Genomic DNA, 14115 nt, shown 5'->3' with positions numbered 1-14115 from the left:
TAGTGAGCAGAGAAGAGTTCCAAGGATTTCTACAAAATGGAAGGCTTTTATAGACCGGAGGGGAAAGGGAAAAGGAGAGAGTGGATTACTTCATCTTCCTTTTAGGGATGAGAAGGGCCTATGTGGCTGATTACCTCACTGCTGCTGACCAGAAAATTCCAGACTGATCTGTTAAGACTGCAATCCTAGGGGAGATTATAACTGCAGTTAGGTTAGCTATTAAGTCTTGGTCGGCTGATGTGGGACTTAGTACAAGTAACTACATTTTGGGCCTGTCATTTCTTTTTTAAAGAACAGTGAAACCAAGGTTCAAAGCCAAGCCCTACACTATTGCTGAACGTGAACACATTTATTTTCCTACTTACAAAATGTAACAACCGTCACTAGCTCTACCTTATGGATTGTTATAGGTTTAAATGAGCAAATTCATGTAAAGCTCTTTGAACAATGTCTGATAATAATAAATATTCAATACATATTAGCAATGATTATTACCACATGTGCATGGGCAGTTGCTCAGTTGTGTCTGACTTTTTGCAACGCCATGGGACTGTAGTCTGCCAGGCTCCTCTGTCCACGGAATTTCCCAGGCAAGAAAATTGGAGTGGGTTGCCATTTCCTTCTCCAGGGGATCTTCCCGACCCAGAAATCAAACCCTCATCTCCTGTGTCTCCTGTGCTAGCAGGCAGATTTTTTACCACCGCTTCACCTGGGAAGCTGATTATTACCATGGGTTTATGTAGTCTGTAAGCAGAGTCTGGTGAATGACTTCATTCATTTATGGAATCATTGTCTTCACAGAGTTTACATTCTAATAAGATACAATTTTGGAGAAAATTGAGATCGCTTATGTGAAATGAAACACTTTTTAAAAATTAATTATGGTATCTATGCTTGCAGTGCTTATGCCACTAACAAAAAGGATTAAGAAGCATTTAATTGTAGCAGAGTAGAGATTCAAATTAGAATCAGCAGTTATACAGTGAAGATATTCATTCAAAAAAATATATTGGGACTTCCCTGGCAGTCTGGTGGTTAAGACTTTGTGCTGATCCCTCATCAGGGAACCACCCACGTGTTACTCAGCCAAAGAATAAAAATAGAAATTTAAAAACAGAGAGAAAAATATGTTGAAGAAGGTTAATTGCTAGTGAGAGATTTTCAAATTATTTTTTATTAGGTAATTATAATTTCATAATAGCTGTTTGGATATATAAACATGTCTATATAATTTTCTAAACATGTAAATAAAAGATAGTCATTTACTACATCTATTTGAATTCATATAACTCAAAACATTACCAAAACATTTATTTTAAAAATCAGTAAAATTGTTTAACACACTAGAAAAATTTAGGGGTGTGTGCATAAACATTTTCAAGCTTGCTTTACAAAAAAAAAGAGTGCAATTTCTATCCAAGTGTTCAGAATGACTTTCAAAAATGGAAAAAAGAAGGTAGCACTGCTTTATAATACAGCATTAATTAATACTTATCCTGGAACACTGATGAGAGATCCTCTGTTATCACATATGGTAAACATACTTAAAAATTAACACTCCATTTCTATGAATAAAACATAGAAAAAAGACTTTATTTTCTTAGAATAACCTGTTACCGTGAAAAACTGCATTCATTCTGCAGATATTACTGGCATCACACATTATTACTTTAAAAATATTTATGACACTTGAACTTCAAAAGGAAACCCACAAGACCTATTCTCCTCCCAGTACATTCACTGAATGCAGATTTAAGTGAGCACATCTCATTTGATTGTGCCCTTTATTTGTATACTTTAAAATGACGACAATATAGTACATTTGTATTTTTAACTGGTTAAGATGTATGATCTAGGTAAAACCAGCAGCCTGTACTTCTAGTAACAGTTGTCATACGCAAAAAGAAAAAAAAAAAAAAAGCCCTGAGTCGGTATTTTTTGCAAAAGTAATGAAAAAGAGTGCTCTGAAGTCATTTTATAACTTATGAAATGGTTAAGACTGTCCAGTATTATTTTGTTTTCATTTTGATTGAAGAGAGGTATGGCTTTTGTTTAGTTAATCCGATTCAGATCATTGCTTAATACTCAATTTCATTTAAGTCCTCAGAATATCCTGATGATTGCTGACTTTTATCTTCCATTTCTGTCAGGAAAGACAAATAGACAATAATAGTTTTCTCTATTTTTAATGTAGAAAATACTGAATTTGCATTCTTATGATTTGAAACTATTGCAAATTCTCTTTTCAGTCAAACTTAAATAATTTGGAAAACTATTGTTACCTGCACAGGATCCTGCTTGAAATTTAATATCATCAATGGCAATATCACTTCTTACTGACATTCCCCGAATGGCTTCAATAATTATCTGAAAAATAATGAAATATGAATTTAGAAATAGAGTCATCCTGCTAAAACAATGCTTGTCAGAGGCAGATCTAGGCTGTGTGGGTTTGGAAGCTTAGATTGTTCTCAGGGGCCCACTTTCAGGAAAAGAATACAAAATCACCAATTCAAATTTAGGTACAAAAGGGAATACTTATTTAGAATGTAAAGAAATTCACAACAAATTACTGGAGCCTTGGAAATTCAAGTTCCTTTCTTCGGAGACCTCTTTAGGCAACTTCCCAGGAATGTCCACCAAGAAATGCCTCTAGGTGGTGACCTGTTTTCCCTGGCTACCTAGAATATTCTACTCCTGTCACTCCCAGGGCCTGTGAAAGTAAAGGGCCCAGAAGCTTAAGCTTCCATAGTCTCTCCCTAAATCTACCTTTATACTAGTTCTAGGTGGGAGAATTAAAACAACAGATGAGACCCAAGTATGAACAGCACTGTATAATAGTTAAATTTACCAAAAAGACAATGGTTCACTGATCATGTTAAATACTATAACATCCAAGACACAGCCCAAGAAAAAGAGGAAACCAGTTTCATGACTTTAGATCCTAGAAGAAAATAACTGATCAAATATTCAGGTTCTAGGGAAAATATATTATCAGCTCTAAAACCACTCTAATAATAGCTAATAAACCATGGAATACTCCAGGGAGGCTTGTGGGTAATGAAAATTATCCAGAAGACACACTTGCTCTACTAATTTTATCAGCAAATTACTCCCCATTGGACTAGTTCATGATTTAAATTAAATAAACAATATAAAGTGGATAATTAATAAGCATATGAAACTATCTTGAATTTAATGACTCAAAGAAGCTTTAACAACAGAAACATGACAAGATAACATTAATAGAAGTTCTAAAGATATAACCCTAAACAAGAATTCAAATAAATGGTAAGAAGAGGAAAAAGTGTCCTAATACATCTAGATAGAAGTATATATGAATGTAGTTAATAAGTGTTTTGGTTTTCTGGACAGCAATGAAATCTGTTTTTTGACCAACCTCCAACTCTGCAATGGTAGTATAACAGAGAAACCACCTGATGGAATTATATTCTAAATAGTCTGTGATTAGGCCAAAACCTTGATTTCATACAACTCTCTCCTTTGAATTTCCTAAATATTTGAGTGATAACCATTTTATAGCATTATGATTTCCCCTTTGTATTATTCCCCTATTTGTATTTGTAAAAATCCTATTAAATAATTGTGGTTATTTTAGAATTAGATAAAAATGTAACTTTCTCTTTCAGTTTAAATGTATTTTATTTTCAAATGGTTACTAAGTCATTGTGCATGCACGCTAAGTTGCTTCAGTCATGTCTGACTCTGTGCAACTCTATGGACTGTAGCCTGCCAGGCTCCTCTGTCCATTGGATTCTCCAGGCAAGAATACTGGAGTGTGTTGCCACACCTTCTCCAGGGAATCTTCCCAACCCGGGAATCAAACTGGCATCTCTATGGCGGGGTTCTTTACCACTAGTGCCACCTGGGAAGCTCAAGCCATTAGGACATAAATACTTACAGTTTTGACTCAACTAACTTGATAAAGGGAACATTAGCTATCTTTTGGTCCTGGGGTACCAGGAAAAAATTATTGAGATTAAGGGCACCATGAGCAAGAAAATCTGAAGACCTGGTCTTAGTTCAGTACCCAGCACATAATAATTCCTACTAAATGTCAGGCAGTATAATGAACAATATGAATGACAGAAATATTTCACTGAGCTGAGAATTTGTCTAACACTCTCTTTCAATGTCATCAAAGGATAAGAAATCAGGAGGAAAACACCTGAGAGCAGAGGAGGAAAGGTAAGCAAGGAATTCAAAGGAAATAAAATCATTCTGTGTTTTTGATCAACAGTGAGTCAGGTTCTGCTTAGCACTTTAATAAATCCTTTAGGAAAGGGCATGATTACAATTTTGCTACTTCATACATTTTTTTCTACAAAGAAAATCTGACGACTGGAATATCATCCAGAGGCCACCCACATACTTCTCCTATATTGGGGGTCTACAGCCTCCAAGCGGCAGACTAGTACCTCCTGTTATTTTTTTTAAATTCATTTAATTGGAGGCTCATTACCTCCTGTCATTTTTTTTTAATTGGAGGCTCATTACTTTACAATATTGTAGTGGTTTTTGCTATACATTGACATGAATCAGCCGTAGGTGTACATGTGTTCCCCATCCTGAACCCCCTCCCACCTCCCTCCCCACTCCATCCCTCAGGGTCATCCCAGTGCACCAGCCCTGAGCACCCTGTCTCATGCATCGAACCTGGACTGGCGATCTGTTTCACATATGATAATATACACGTTTCAATGCTGGCAGATCAGTGGTGGCATTAGATTAGAAATAAAGTGCACAATAAATGTGCTTGAATCATCCCAAAATTATCCCCTGCCCCACTATCTGTGAAAAAAAATTTCTTCCATAAAACTGGTCCCTGGTATCAAAAAGGCTGGGGACTGCTGCCCTACAGGATAAATCACAAATGGCAGCAGAACCACAGTATTCTAAAAATCAGTACCTGCCCACTCTCTGGTGATGTACAGATTGACTTGACTTCTCTAGTTCTCTGCATTTTCCTGATCGCCTGGCTCATAGCCCACTGTTCATTCGACATACCCACTTTGGATGTCTCATAAGATCAAAAACTGTGTGTGTTAAAAACAAAAGTAACTGTTAATTTGCCTCCTGCATAAGCTGCCCTCCTTCTTCCAGGTCTGCTCCACCTAAGATCTTCCTCATCTCGATAAACAGCAACTCCATTCTAGCAGTTGCTCAGGTCAAAACTTTGGAGTCATCCTGGCTCCTCTCTTTCTCTCAAACCCCACTTTCCACAAGGAAGGAAGTCCTGTGGGCTTTCTGACGACATCTCACCTGTGCTGCACAGCCCCGCCCACCACTTCTGTTCCTTGGTCCATTGCAGTAGCTCTCAAAGTCTCCTCACCCACCAGCCCCACCACCATAGTCTATGTAGTAAGTAGCTCCAGGCAGTAGCTAGAATGATCATTTAAAAGTATAAATCAGAACATATTACCTTAAAAACCTCTAATGGTTTCTTATTGCTCTTGAAATAAATTTCAAACTGTACCATGTCATCCAAGGCCTTTTATGAGTATTTCCTGATACTTCTTTGACCTCATTACCTGATCAGCTCGACTTACTCTTTTTCATAGCACTTACTATCACTTGATGTTACATTATATATGTTTGTTTCACATTTTCTACCTCTCCCCCTCCAACTAGAATGCAGACTTAAAAAGTGTAAGAACTGTATGCTATGTTCATTGCAGTATCCTCAGCACTTAAAAAGAGTAAATGGTCAATAAACACTGAAAAGAGATATTTTGGCCTGAGCTCCTATAGTAGCTCACTCTGATAACTGATATAGCTATTGAGAATAACAGGTCTACCATGGTTATAAAGACCAGAATGATTTGGGAAAGAATACATTTTTAGAAACAATTATCTTTTTTATAGTTTGGTACTTTAAAGTTTATAAAACCCTTTCACAAACATAATCTCATTTGATTGTCACTTTAGTGATGTCAGCATGGCAGGTATTATTACCCCATTTGAAAATGTATTAACAGGCTCCCCTGGTGGCTCAGATGGTAAAGAATCTGCCTGCAATGCAAGAGACCAGGGTTTAATCCCTGGGATGGGAAGATACCCTGGAGAAGGGAATGCCTACCACTCCAGTATTCTTGCCTGGAGAATTCCATGGAGAGAGGAGCCTGGCAGGCTGCAGTCCAAGGGGTTGCAAAGAGTTGGACATGAATGAGCAACTAACACAAACAGTCTCAGGGAGACTGATGTTTCTCCAAGATCACCCAGTGCTTGTGACATCCAGGGCAATGAGTATATCTTGGGACTTCTATGGCAGGAGGGAGTGTAAAACAGGGACTTAGGGATGCAAACAATGGAACCAGTTTAGACTGAGTTCTCACTCTGCCACTTACCAGCTGGACATTTAGTTTTCCCCATCTTTAAAGAAGAGCTACAAGATCAACTGGAAGAACTTCTGCACAGCTCTTAGCGCTGTGAGTACTTAGCACAGAGAAGATGATCATTTGTACATGGGTGTCTCTGTGTTTTATTAGACACTAGGATGTTTGGGAAAAACTAGTTCATCCTGGTCTCCAGATAGTCATTTGGGATTCTTGAGGGAATCACAAAACCAAGAAGAACATTTCTTATGGCAGATTATCTGTTCCATTCTAAGCCTAAAGGAATGATCTGGAATCTTTTTTCCCAATTGGGAGCCAAAAATCTCTCAGGTCATTCTTTACCCTTTGAGCTTAAATATTCCAAGATGCCACCCCAGGTGCCTCACTACTTTGTGCTCAAAAAAATTTCAGACAACAAGTCACCTGGCAAGTCTAGTATATGCAAGGACCTATACCCAGGGCTCAGATGCTGTGAGGTCACCTGTTCCACAGATCTCAAATCCTAGAGCTCTTGTGCATCAGCACCATTTGGGGGTTTTAGAAAACATCAAGGCTCAGGCTCTGCCTGAGAGACTCAGATTTGTTCCATCTGTGACACAGATTCTCCATCTTTAGAATGCTCCAGAATCATCTTGTTAAGACAGATTGCAGGGCCCTAAGCCCCAGAGTTTCTAGTTCAGTAGTTCCAAGGCAGGGCCTGGGAGTGTGCATTGCAGGTGAGTTTCATTTTAGATGAATATACATTTCAGGTGTTGCTGCTGGTGTCAGGACCACACCTTGAGAACCTTTGAATAGTGTGAGTGCCCTGATAACCTAAAAAAATTAATCCATCAACCCTGAATGATGATCAGTGGTATAAGGAAGTTTATGAGTGATCCATTTTCTTTCTGTAAGCAGACATTAAATCACTATCAAAATTATTCCTGGGGCTATATGTTTTCCTTTACTAAATGTTTAGATAGTTTTATCCACACCAAGATAACGGGCCATCCTTGAATAATGGTGCATCTTCCATCTGTCATTTGTTCTTAGCAACAGCAACCTAGATGGCACTGTAACATGGCCATTCCTATTTAGATCTGTAGAAAATCAATTTTGGTTAAGGTGTGGCATAAAATAATGTCTTTATTTTAGATACTTCTTCCTAGGAAGACTTGCTTAAACCAAGCAGGCGGAGGTTAACATTAAGGGGTGCTCTGGTCCAGAACCAAGGATGAGGAGGAAGTAGGGCTTTTAGCTGAAGGTCACTCCTGGAATTCTATACAGCAATTTCAGGAATAGTCAAGGGTCTAATGTTATCTGCCCAGAACTTTCTGGAGCTTTGATTTATGGTAGGCAGGTAAAGGCTTCCTTGCTAATTCAGCGGTAAAGAATCTGTCTGCCAATGCAGGAGACACGGGTTCCATTCCTGAGTTGGGAAGATCCCCTGGAGAATGAATGGCAACCCACTCCAGATTCTTGTCTGGAAAATCCCTTGGACAGAGGAACCTGGCAGGCTACAGGCCATGGGGGTCACAAAAGAGTCAAACATGACTTAGTGACTAAAGAAAAACAATAGGCAGGTAAAGTCATAGGCTTTTAGGAGGCTGCTGCTGATTTCTAGGCGAATTGGCTGCTTGATCTCACCCACTGGGATTGAAAAGGCTCCTTCTTATTGCTGCTCAGATTCCATTATAATTGGGATCCTGCAGGAAGGAAGTCTTCTACTGCCTGTGAGCAGACTCAAGGGAGGCCCAGGACATAGGATTAAGATTCAGTTTCTTCTGCATCAGTGCAGACAGAGGCTTAAAAATTTACTCTGGATCATGTACTCTGTTAAACAGAAGCTTACAACAGCAGCCCTTGCATATGGCTAATGATGAGTGAAAGATGCAGCTGCAACAACTAATTAGGTAATACCAGGTTTAGAAAAAAGAGAAGCTCTGTTTTAGAGGTTTTCAGGACACAGAATATAACTGACACTCAAAATGTACCAAGATGAAAAAAGCTACAGTTTCACTATTGAATTACAAAAATTACTCTATGTATAAATATCCAAAAGCTTTCTCTTTCTAATTTCCCTTTCATTGCTTAGGTTCAATCAATATAGACTAATTATGTTTGCTCTTAAACAAGTACTGCCTCTATCTTTGACCCTGAAAAAGAACAAAACATTCTTGATGGTAGCAAGAAAAAGAAAGAGCATCAGAAGCGTATAGGAACATTTCCCATCATTTGATTCTTGTCTCTCTTGGCTTACCTGGTGCTGCCTCTCACAGCTATATTCAATCAGTGCCCGTAGCCAGGAGATGCTCTGTTCACCTCTTCTTCTCCACAAGAGAGACTCTTCACTGTCGCCTTCCTTTTTCAAATAAACATTCAGGAGGCCAGTACCTGCTCCATACATGTGGTAGAAAAAGGTCAAGCAGTGTTTCCCAGTGACTCCTCGTAGAGGCCTGGACAAGAGTCGTGCTTTTTGTCCATATACCAAGTGGGAAGCCTCGATGTACATGTAGTAGCCTTGAGAGCAATGCAACATCAGGTATTATTAAAAAGGACACACCATATTCTCTTCTAACGTACATATATATGCAGATTATTTTCCATTATAGATTATTACAATATATTAAATACTGTTTCCTGTGTTATACAGTAAATCCCTGTTGCTTATCTATTCTATGTATAGCAGTTTGTTAACCCCATACTCTGAATTTATTCTGCCCCTCATTTCTCTTCTGAGTACTGTCTTGGAGACAAATTAGAGTCAATGAATGACTTGACTACAGTACTGATAAAGGAGCTCATAATTTTGGAGAATGTGTATAATCCAAGAAAGATTAAATATGCTACAAGGTTTTGACCATCAAAATAAGTGTTTTCATGTAATACTTTATAATTCAGTTTAATATACAGGAGGTAATTAATATACTAGTATTGTGCCACTGAGGTGGTAATTAACATGAGAATTTATCCTACTAATCCATGGACACTATTTTGAGCTTCCATCATTGGTTTAGGGGAACGGTCACTAGATGAGGTTCAAGTCTTGGTTCTAATAGTTATTGTCTGTGTGACTGTGATCTAATGGATTATCCAGTCTGAACCTATTTGTTGTTGTTCAGTTGCTAGGTTGTATCTGACTCTTTGCAACCCCATGAACTGCAGCATTCCAGGCTTCCCTGTTCTTCACTATCTCCCTGAGTTTAAAAATAACTCTGTGCTACAGACTTGTGAGAATTAAATAATATGTGTGACATATGTCCACATGTAATATGTATTCAAATATGTTTTCCGCCCTGCTTTCCTGAGATTTTTCTGTGACACTTCTTGAAAATATAATTGTACAATATTTCAGTTCAGTTCAGTTGCTCTTTGCAACCCATGGGCTGTAGCACATCAGGCTTCCCTGTCCTTCACCAACTCCCAGAGCTTGCTCAAACTCATGTCTATCAAGTAGGTGATGCCATTCAACCACCTCATCCTCTGTCATCTCCTTCTGCTCCTGCCTTCAATCTTTCTCAGGATCAGGGTCTTTTCCAATGAGTCAGTTCTTTGCATCAAGTGGCCAAAGAATTGGAGCTTCAGCTTCAACATCAGTCCTTCCAATGAATATTCAGGATTGACTGGTTGGATCTCCTTGCAGTCCAAGGGACTCTCAAGAGTCTTCTCCAACACTATAGTTTAAAACCATCAATTCTTCGGCACTCAGCTTTCTTTACAGTCCAACTCTCATATCCATACATGACTACTGGAAAAACCAGAGCTTTGACTAAACGGACCTTTGTTGGCAAAGTAATGTCTGTGCTTTTCAATATGTTGTCTAGGTTTGTCATAGCTTTTCTTCCAAGGAGTAAGCGTCTTTTAATTTCATGGCTGCAGTCACCATCTGCAGTGATTTTGGAGCCCCCCAAAATAAAGTCTGACACTGTTTCCACTGTTTCCCCATCTATTTGCCATGAAGTGATGGGATCATATGCTATGATCTTCGTTTTCTGAATGTTGAGCTTTAAGCCAACTTTTTCACTCTCCACTTTCACTTTCATCAAGAGGCTTTTTAGTTCCTCTTCACTTTCTGCCATAAGTGTGGTGTCACATGCGTATCTGAGGTTATTGATATTTCTCCCAGCAATCTTGATTCCAGATTGTGCTTCATCTAGCCCGGCATTTTGCATGATGTCCTCTGCATATAAGTTAAATTAGCAGGGTGACAATATATACCCTTGACGTACTCCTTTCCCGATTTGGAACCAGTCTATTGTTCCATGTCCAGTTTTAACTGTTGCTTCTTGACCTACATACAGATTTCTCAGGAGGCAGGTAAGGTGGTCTGGTAGTCCCATCTCTTTCAGAATTTTCCAGTTTACTGTGATCCACACAGTCTACAACATTTAATATAATTATTTGTGACATTTAACATATTTATATCTTGTACTTCAGACATCATACACTATGTACTGTATGTTAATTATATAACACTTTACATTTCCATTTTCCTTTCCTAATTTTAGTTTTTTTTTTTAATTTGCTTGTTTTAGGCAGAAGCAGGATTAATCTGCATGTAAATAATGCAGTGGTGTGTTGGAACCTGTTTCCACTGGCTCCAACAGTCAATTATGTGACTTCTGTTGTTAGGTCCAAATGGCTTCACTCTGGTAGTTTGAAATGGTCGACAATGGAAGTATTCATACTACAGAAATGGGACATAACTACAAGTCAGGCCCCCACCATAAAAAATAGAGGTGGCTGGTGTTAAATAATTACCATGGAGCCACTAAAATAAGCAATATAATAATAGCAATTTCCAGAATAATACACCCATAATATAATTCTATGTATCTGTGGCTCATTTTTTAAAGAAGCCGTGAACTCTATATAAGTAGTTCTTAACCCTTCCTCATTTGATGAAAAGCTTATATCTTTTCAATGTGAAAAAATATGCACAAGTTTTTACATCCAATTGCATCATCTTCTTTGGCAATATTGATTTTTTTACATACATGATGTAAAAATTTTTACATAGTGTTATCCCTCTATTATTTCACACAGAAATTAATGGCTGCACTGAGGGAAAAAGACTTCCCAAATATTGCACACAAATGAAACGGCTTCTAGAGCATCTTTAAAGTTTCAAGTCTAGTCAGTGAAGTCTATTCATTTCTCAAAAGGCAATGCTTGGGACACCCCAACCAGAATTGATCAGAGGCTCCATCCTTGCTCCTTCAAGGCATTCCTCCTTTTCCTTTCCCTCATTTCCACAGATCTGAGAATCCAACGGGCCATTATAAGGGTGGGAGAAAAAGTCCTGCCCCATTTGGTCTTATCAAATCTTGCGCGCCGTGCAAGCCCTCCCTCAGCGTTTCACTCAGTAAAGTTACCACCCTGCAAAACTGGGCGATCAGTCATGGGCTTTGTCAACCAGTCATCCGCATGATCTACTGTAAACTTCTGGGATGCTGTCGTGTGTCTGCTGTGCTCACCAACGACATCCTCATTACTGAAACCAAGGGTCAGTCTTCAGTTCTTGTCGTCCTTGTCATTAGTAGCACTGGACACAGTAGATCACTCCTGCCTCCTAGAAGGACTTTCTTATTTTGGTTTGCAGGACGCTGACCTCTCCTGGTTTTTCTCCCACTTCACTGGTCACTCCTTTGCTAGTTCACCCTTTCTTCTCTGACCTCTTGATCTTGGAGTGCTCCAAGACCCAGTGTTTGAATCTCTCCATTCTCGCTCACTTCTTTGGTGATCTCATCTTATTTCATGGCTTGAAATACTATACGTGCTGTTATATCTCAAATTTTAATTTCCAACCTCTTTCCTAAAATCCAGGCTTGTTATTGAAAGTAATGTCCTCTTATTGTCAAGTAGGTATCTCAAACTGAACATGGTCAAAACTATACTCCTAACAGCCTCACTCTAAAGCTTACCCCACCCTTTTTAGTTGTCCAGGCCCCAAACCTGGCCATTCTTTATATCCTTTCACTCTTCACATCCAGATGGTCAGGAATTTCTGTTGGTTTTACCTTCAGAATATGTCCAGAATCCAATCACTTCTCTCCTTACCACCTCCACTGCTACCTCCCAATTTGAGCCAGTATTATTTCTGACTTGGATTAATCCAACACCTCCCAACAAGTCTGCCTGCTTTTACCCTAGTTCTCTGCAATCTAATCTAAACATAGCATCCATTGTAAACTTTCTAAAGCAATAGCTAAATTTTACCATTCCTCTGTTCAAAACCCTCCACTAGCTTAGCATTTCACTCCGAGTAAGAGCTGAAAGCTTGATAACATATAAGGCTCTCTATAACTCCTGCTCATTCTCTTACCTGATTCCTACCACCTTTCTCCTCACTCACTCTGAGTCTCGAGGATACACTTGAGTTCTATACCATTCCTAGAATGTAGTAAGTTTGCTACCACCCCAGGCCCTTTGCATGTGCTAATCTCTGCCTACAGTGGCTTTTCTTTCATATAATCTCACATCTCACTCTCTCACCTCTAAGTCTTTGCCCAGATATTACCTTTTCTATTAGGCCTATTCTGACTACACTGTTTCAAATAGCAATCGCCCCTCCTCTGGTACTCCTTTTTCTCTATACCCTAATTTATTATTTTCCATCCCATTTAATTGCCTCTTGCTGCTGCTGCTGCTACTGCTGCTAAGTCACTTGAGTCGTGTCTGACTCTGTGCGACCCCATAGATGGCAACCCACCAGGCTTCCCCGTCCCTGGGATTCTCCAGGCAAGAACACTGGAGTGGGTTGCCATTCCCCTCTCTGAATTGCCTCTTAACATACTATATAACATTCCTATTTTTATATTTGTCTGTCTCCTTCCTCTAGAACACTCAAAGGCAGAGATATTTCCTTGTTTACTGCTATGCCCCCAGGTCCTAGAGCAGTGTCTGGAACATAGCAGATGCTCAATAAATATTTGTTGAATGAACAAAAATCACAGACCAGTCTGACCATTTCCAGAGCACATGGCTCTACCAAGGTTACTCCAGTTGTGTGAAGATCTTGGCAACGAGACATGTACTTGACTAGGATGCTCCAAAGCAAAATAGGAACAAGTCCAAGTTTTGATAAAGTCACATTTTAAAGAAAATGTTCTCAACCTAGTTACATACTGTCTGACTTTTTTTTTTTTTTAGCCAAACACACATTCTTTAACTTCATTACCTTCATTCTTTCACTGGCAAGAAAATTGCTACACAAGAAGCACTGGGGTTTTTATACTTTCAGCAATGAAAGAAAATCTTATTGTTCTTTTCTTTAATACTAGGAGTTGGTGATGGACAGGGAGGCCTGGTGTGTTGCGGTTCATGGGGTCGCAAAGAGTCGGACACAACTGAGCAACTGAACTGAACTGAACTGAACTGAAGCTACTGGATGTAAACAAATACTGATACACAAAACCCTAACAGAAGGGTGTATTTAATTTAATCCCATGGAAAATAAAGTCAAAACATAAACATTGTTTTTCACCTACTATGCACAACCGTGTTCTGTACTATCCTATATGTAAACTAGTATAGCACAATGAACTGAAACCCTACCTTAATGCATGTTTAAACTGAAAAATATTTCCTCCAAAAATAATTCTTAAGGAAATAAGAAGAAAGTCAAAGAAAAATAACTTTGGTACCTGCCTTTGGGACTCTCAAAAGGTCCACTTGAATCCCAAGAAAAGGACCTTAGCTAAAGACGAAACACTTAATGGGATGGGGAGGATAGGGGACAGGGAGGCTCCTCTGATAGACGCTGTCACTGGGAAGCTGG

General features: G+C 38.9%; 1 protein-coding gene across 4 annotated transcripts in view; it reads right to left on the bottom strand.

Moving 5' to 3' along the window:
- Positions 1-1154: 1154 nt before the first annotated feature.
- MAMDC2 (MAM domain containing 2) overlaps positions 1155-14115 on the bottom strand; it is a 163256-nt gene continuing 150295 nt past the window's right edge. For 2 of the 4 annotated variants that reach the window (XR_009738049.1, XR_009738050.1), the window contains exon 13: positions 8780-8855. Coding sequence is in view for 2 of the 4 variants with exons in the window: in XM_061425522.1 (XP_061281506.1) it covers positions 2079-2143; positions 2283-2367; positions 8596-8855 (410 nt within the window). In the remaining 2 variants the exon portion in view is untranslated. Of the gene's footprint in view, positions 2144-2282; positions 2368-8595; positions 8856-14115 lie in introns of those variants that run through there. The other 2 variants (XM_061425522.1, XM_061425523.1) reach the window with 2 other exon arrangements.

This window comes from Bos javanicus, chromosome 8 (genome assembly GCF_032452875.1).
Source record: "Bos javanicus breed banteng chromosome 8, ARS-OSU_banteng_1.0, whole genome shotgun sequence".
NCBI lineage: Eukaryota > Metazoa > Chordata > Mammalia > Artiodactyla > Bovidae > Bos > Bos javanicus.
The sequence above is the reverse complement of the archived record's forward strand: the minus strand, read 5'-3'. Positions and strand labels throughout refer to the sequence as shown.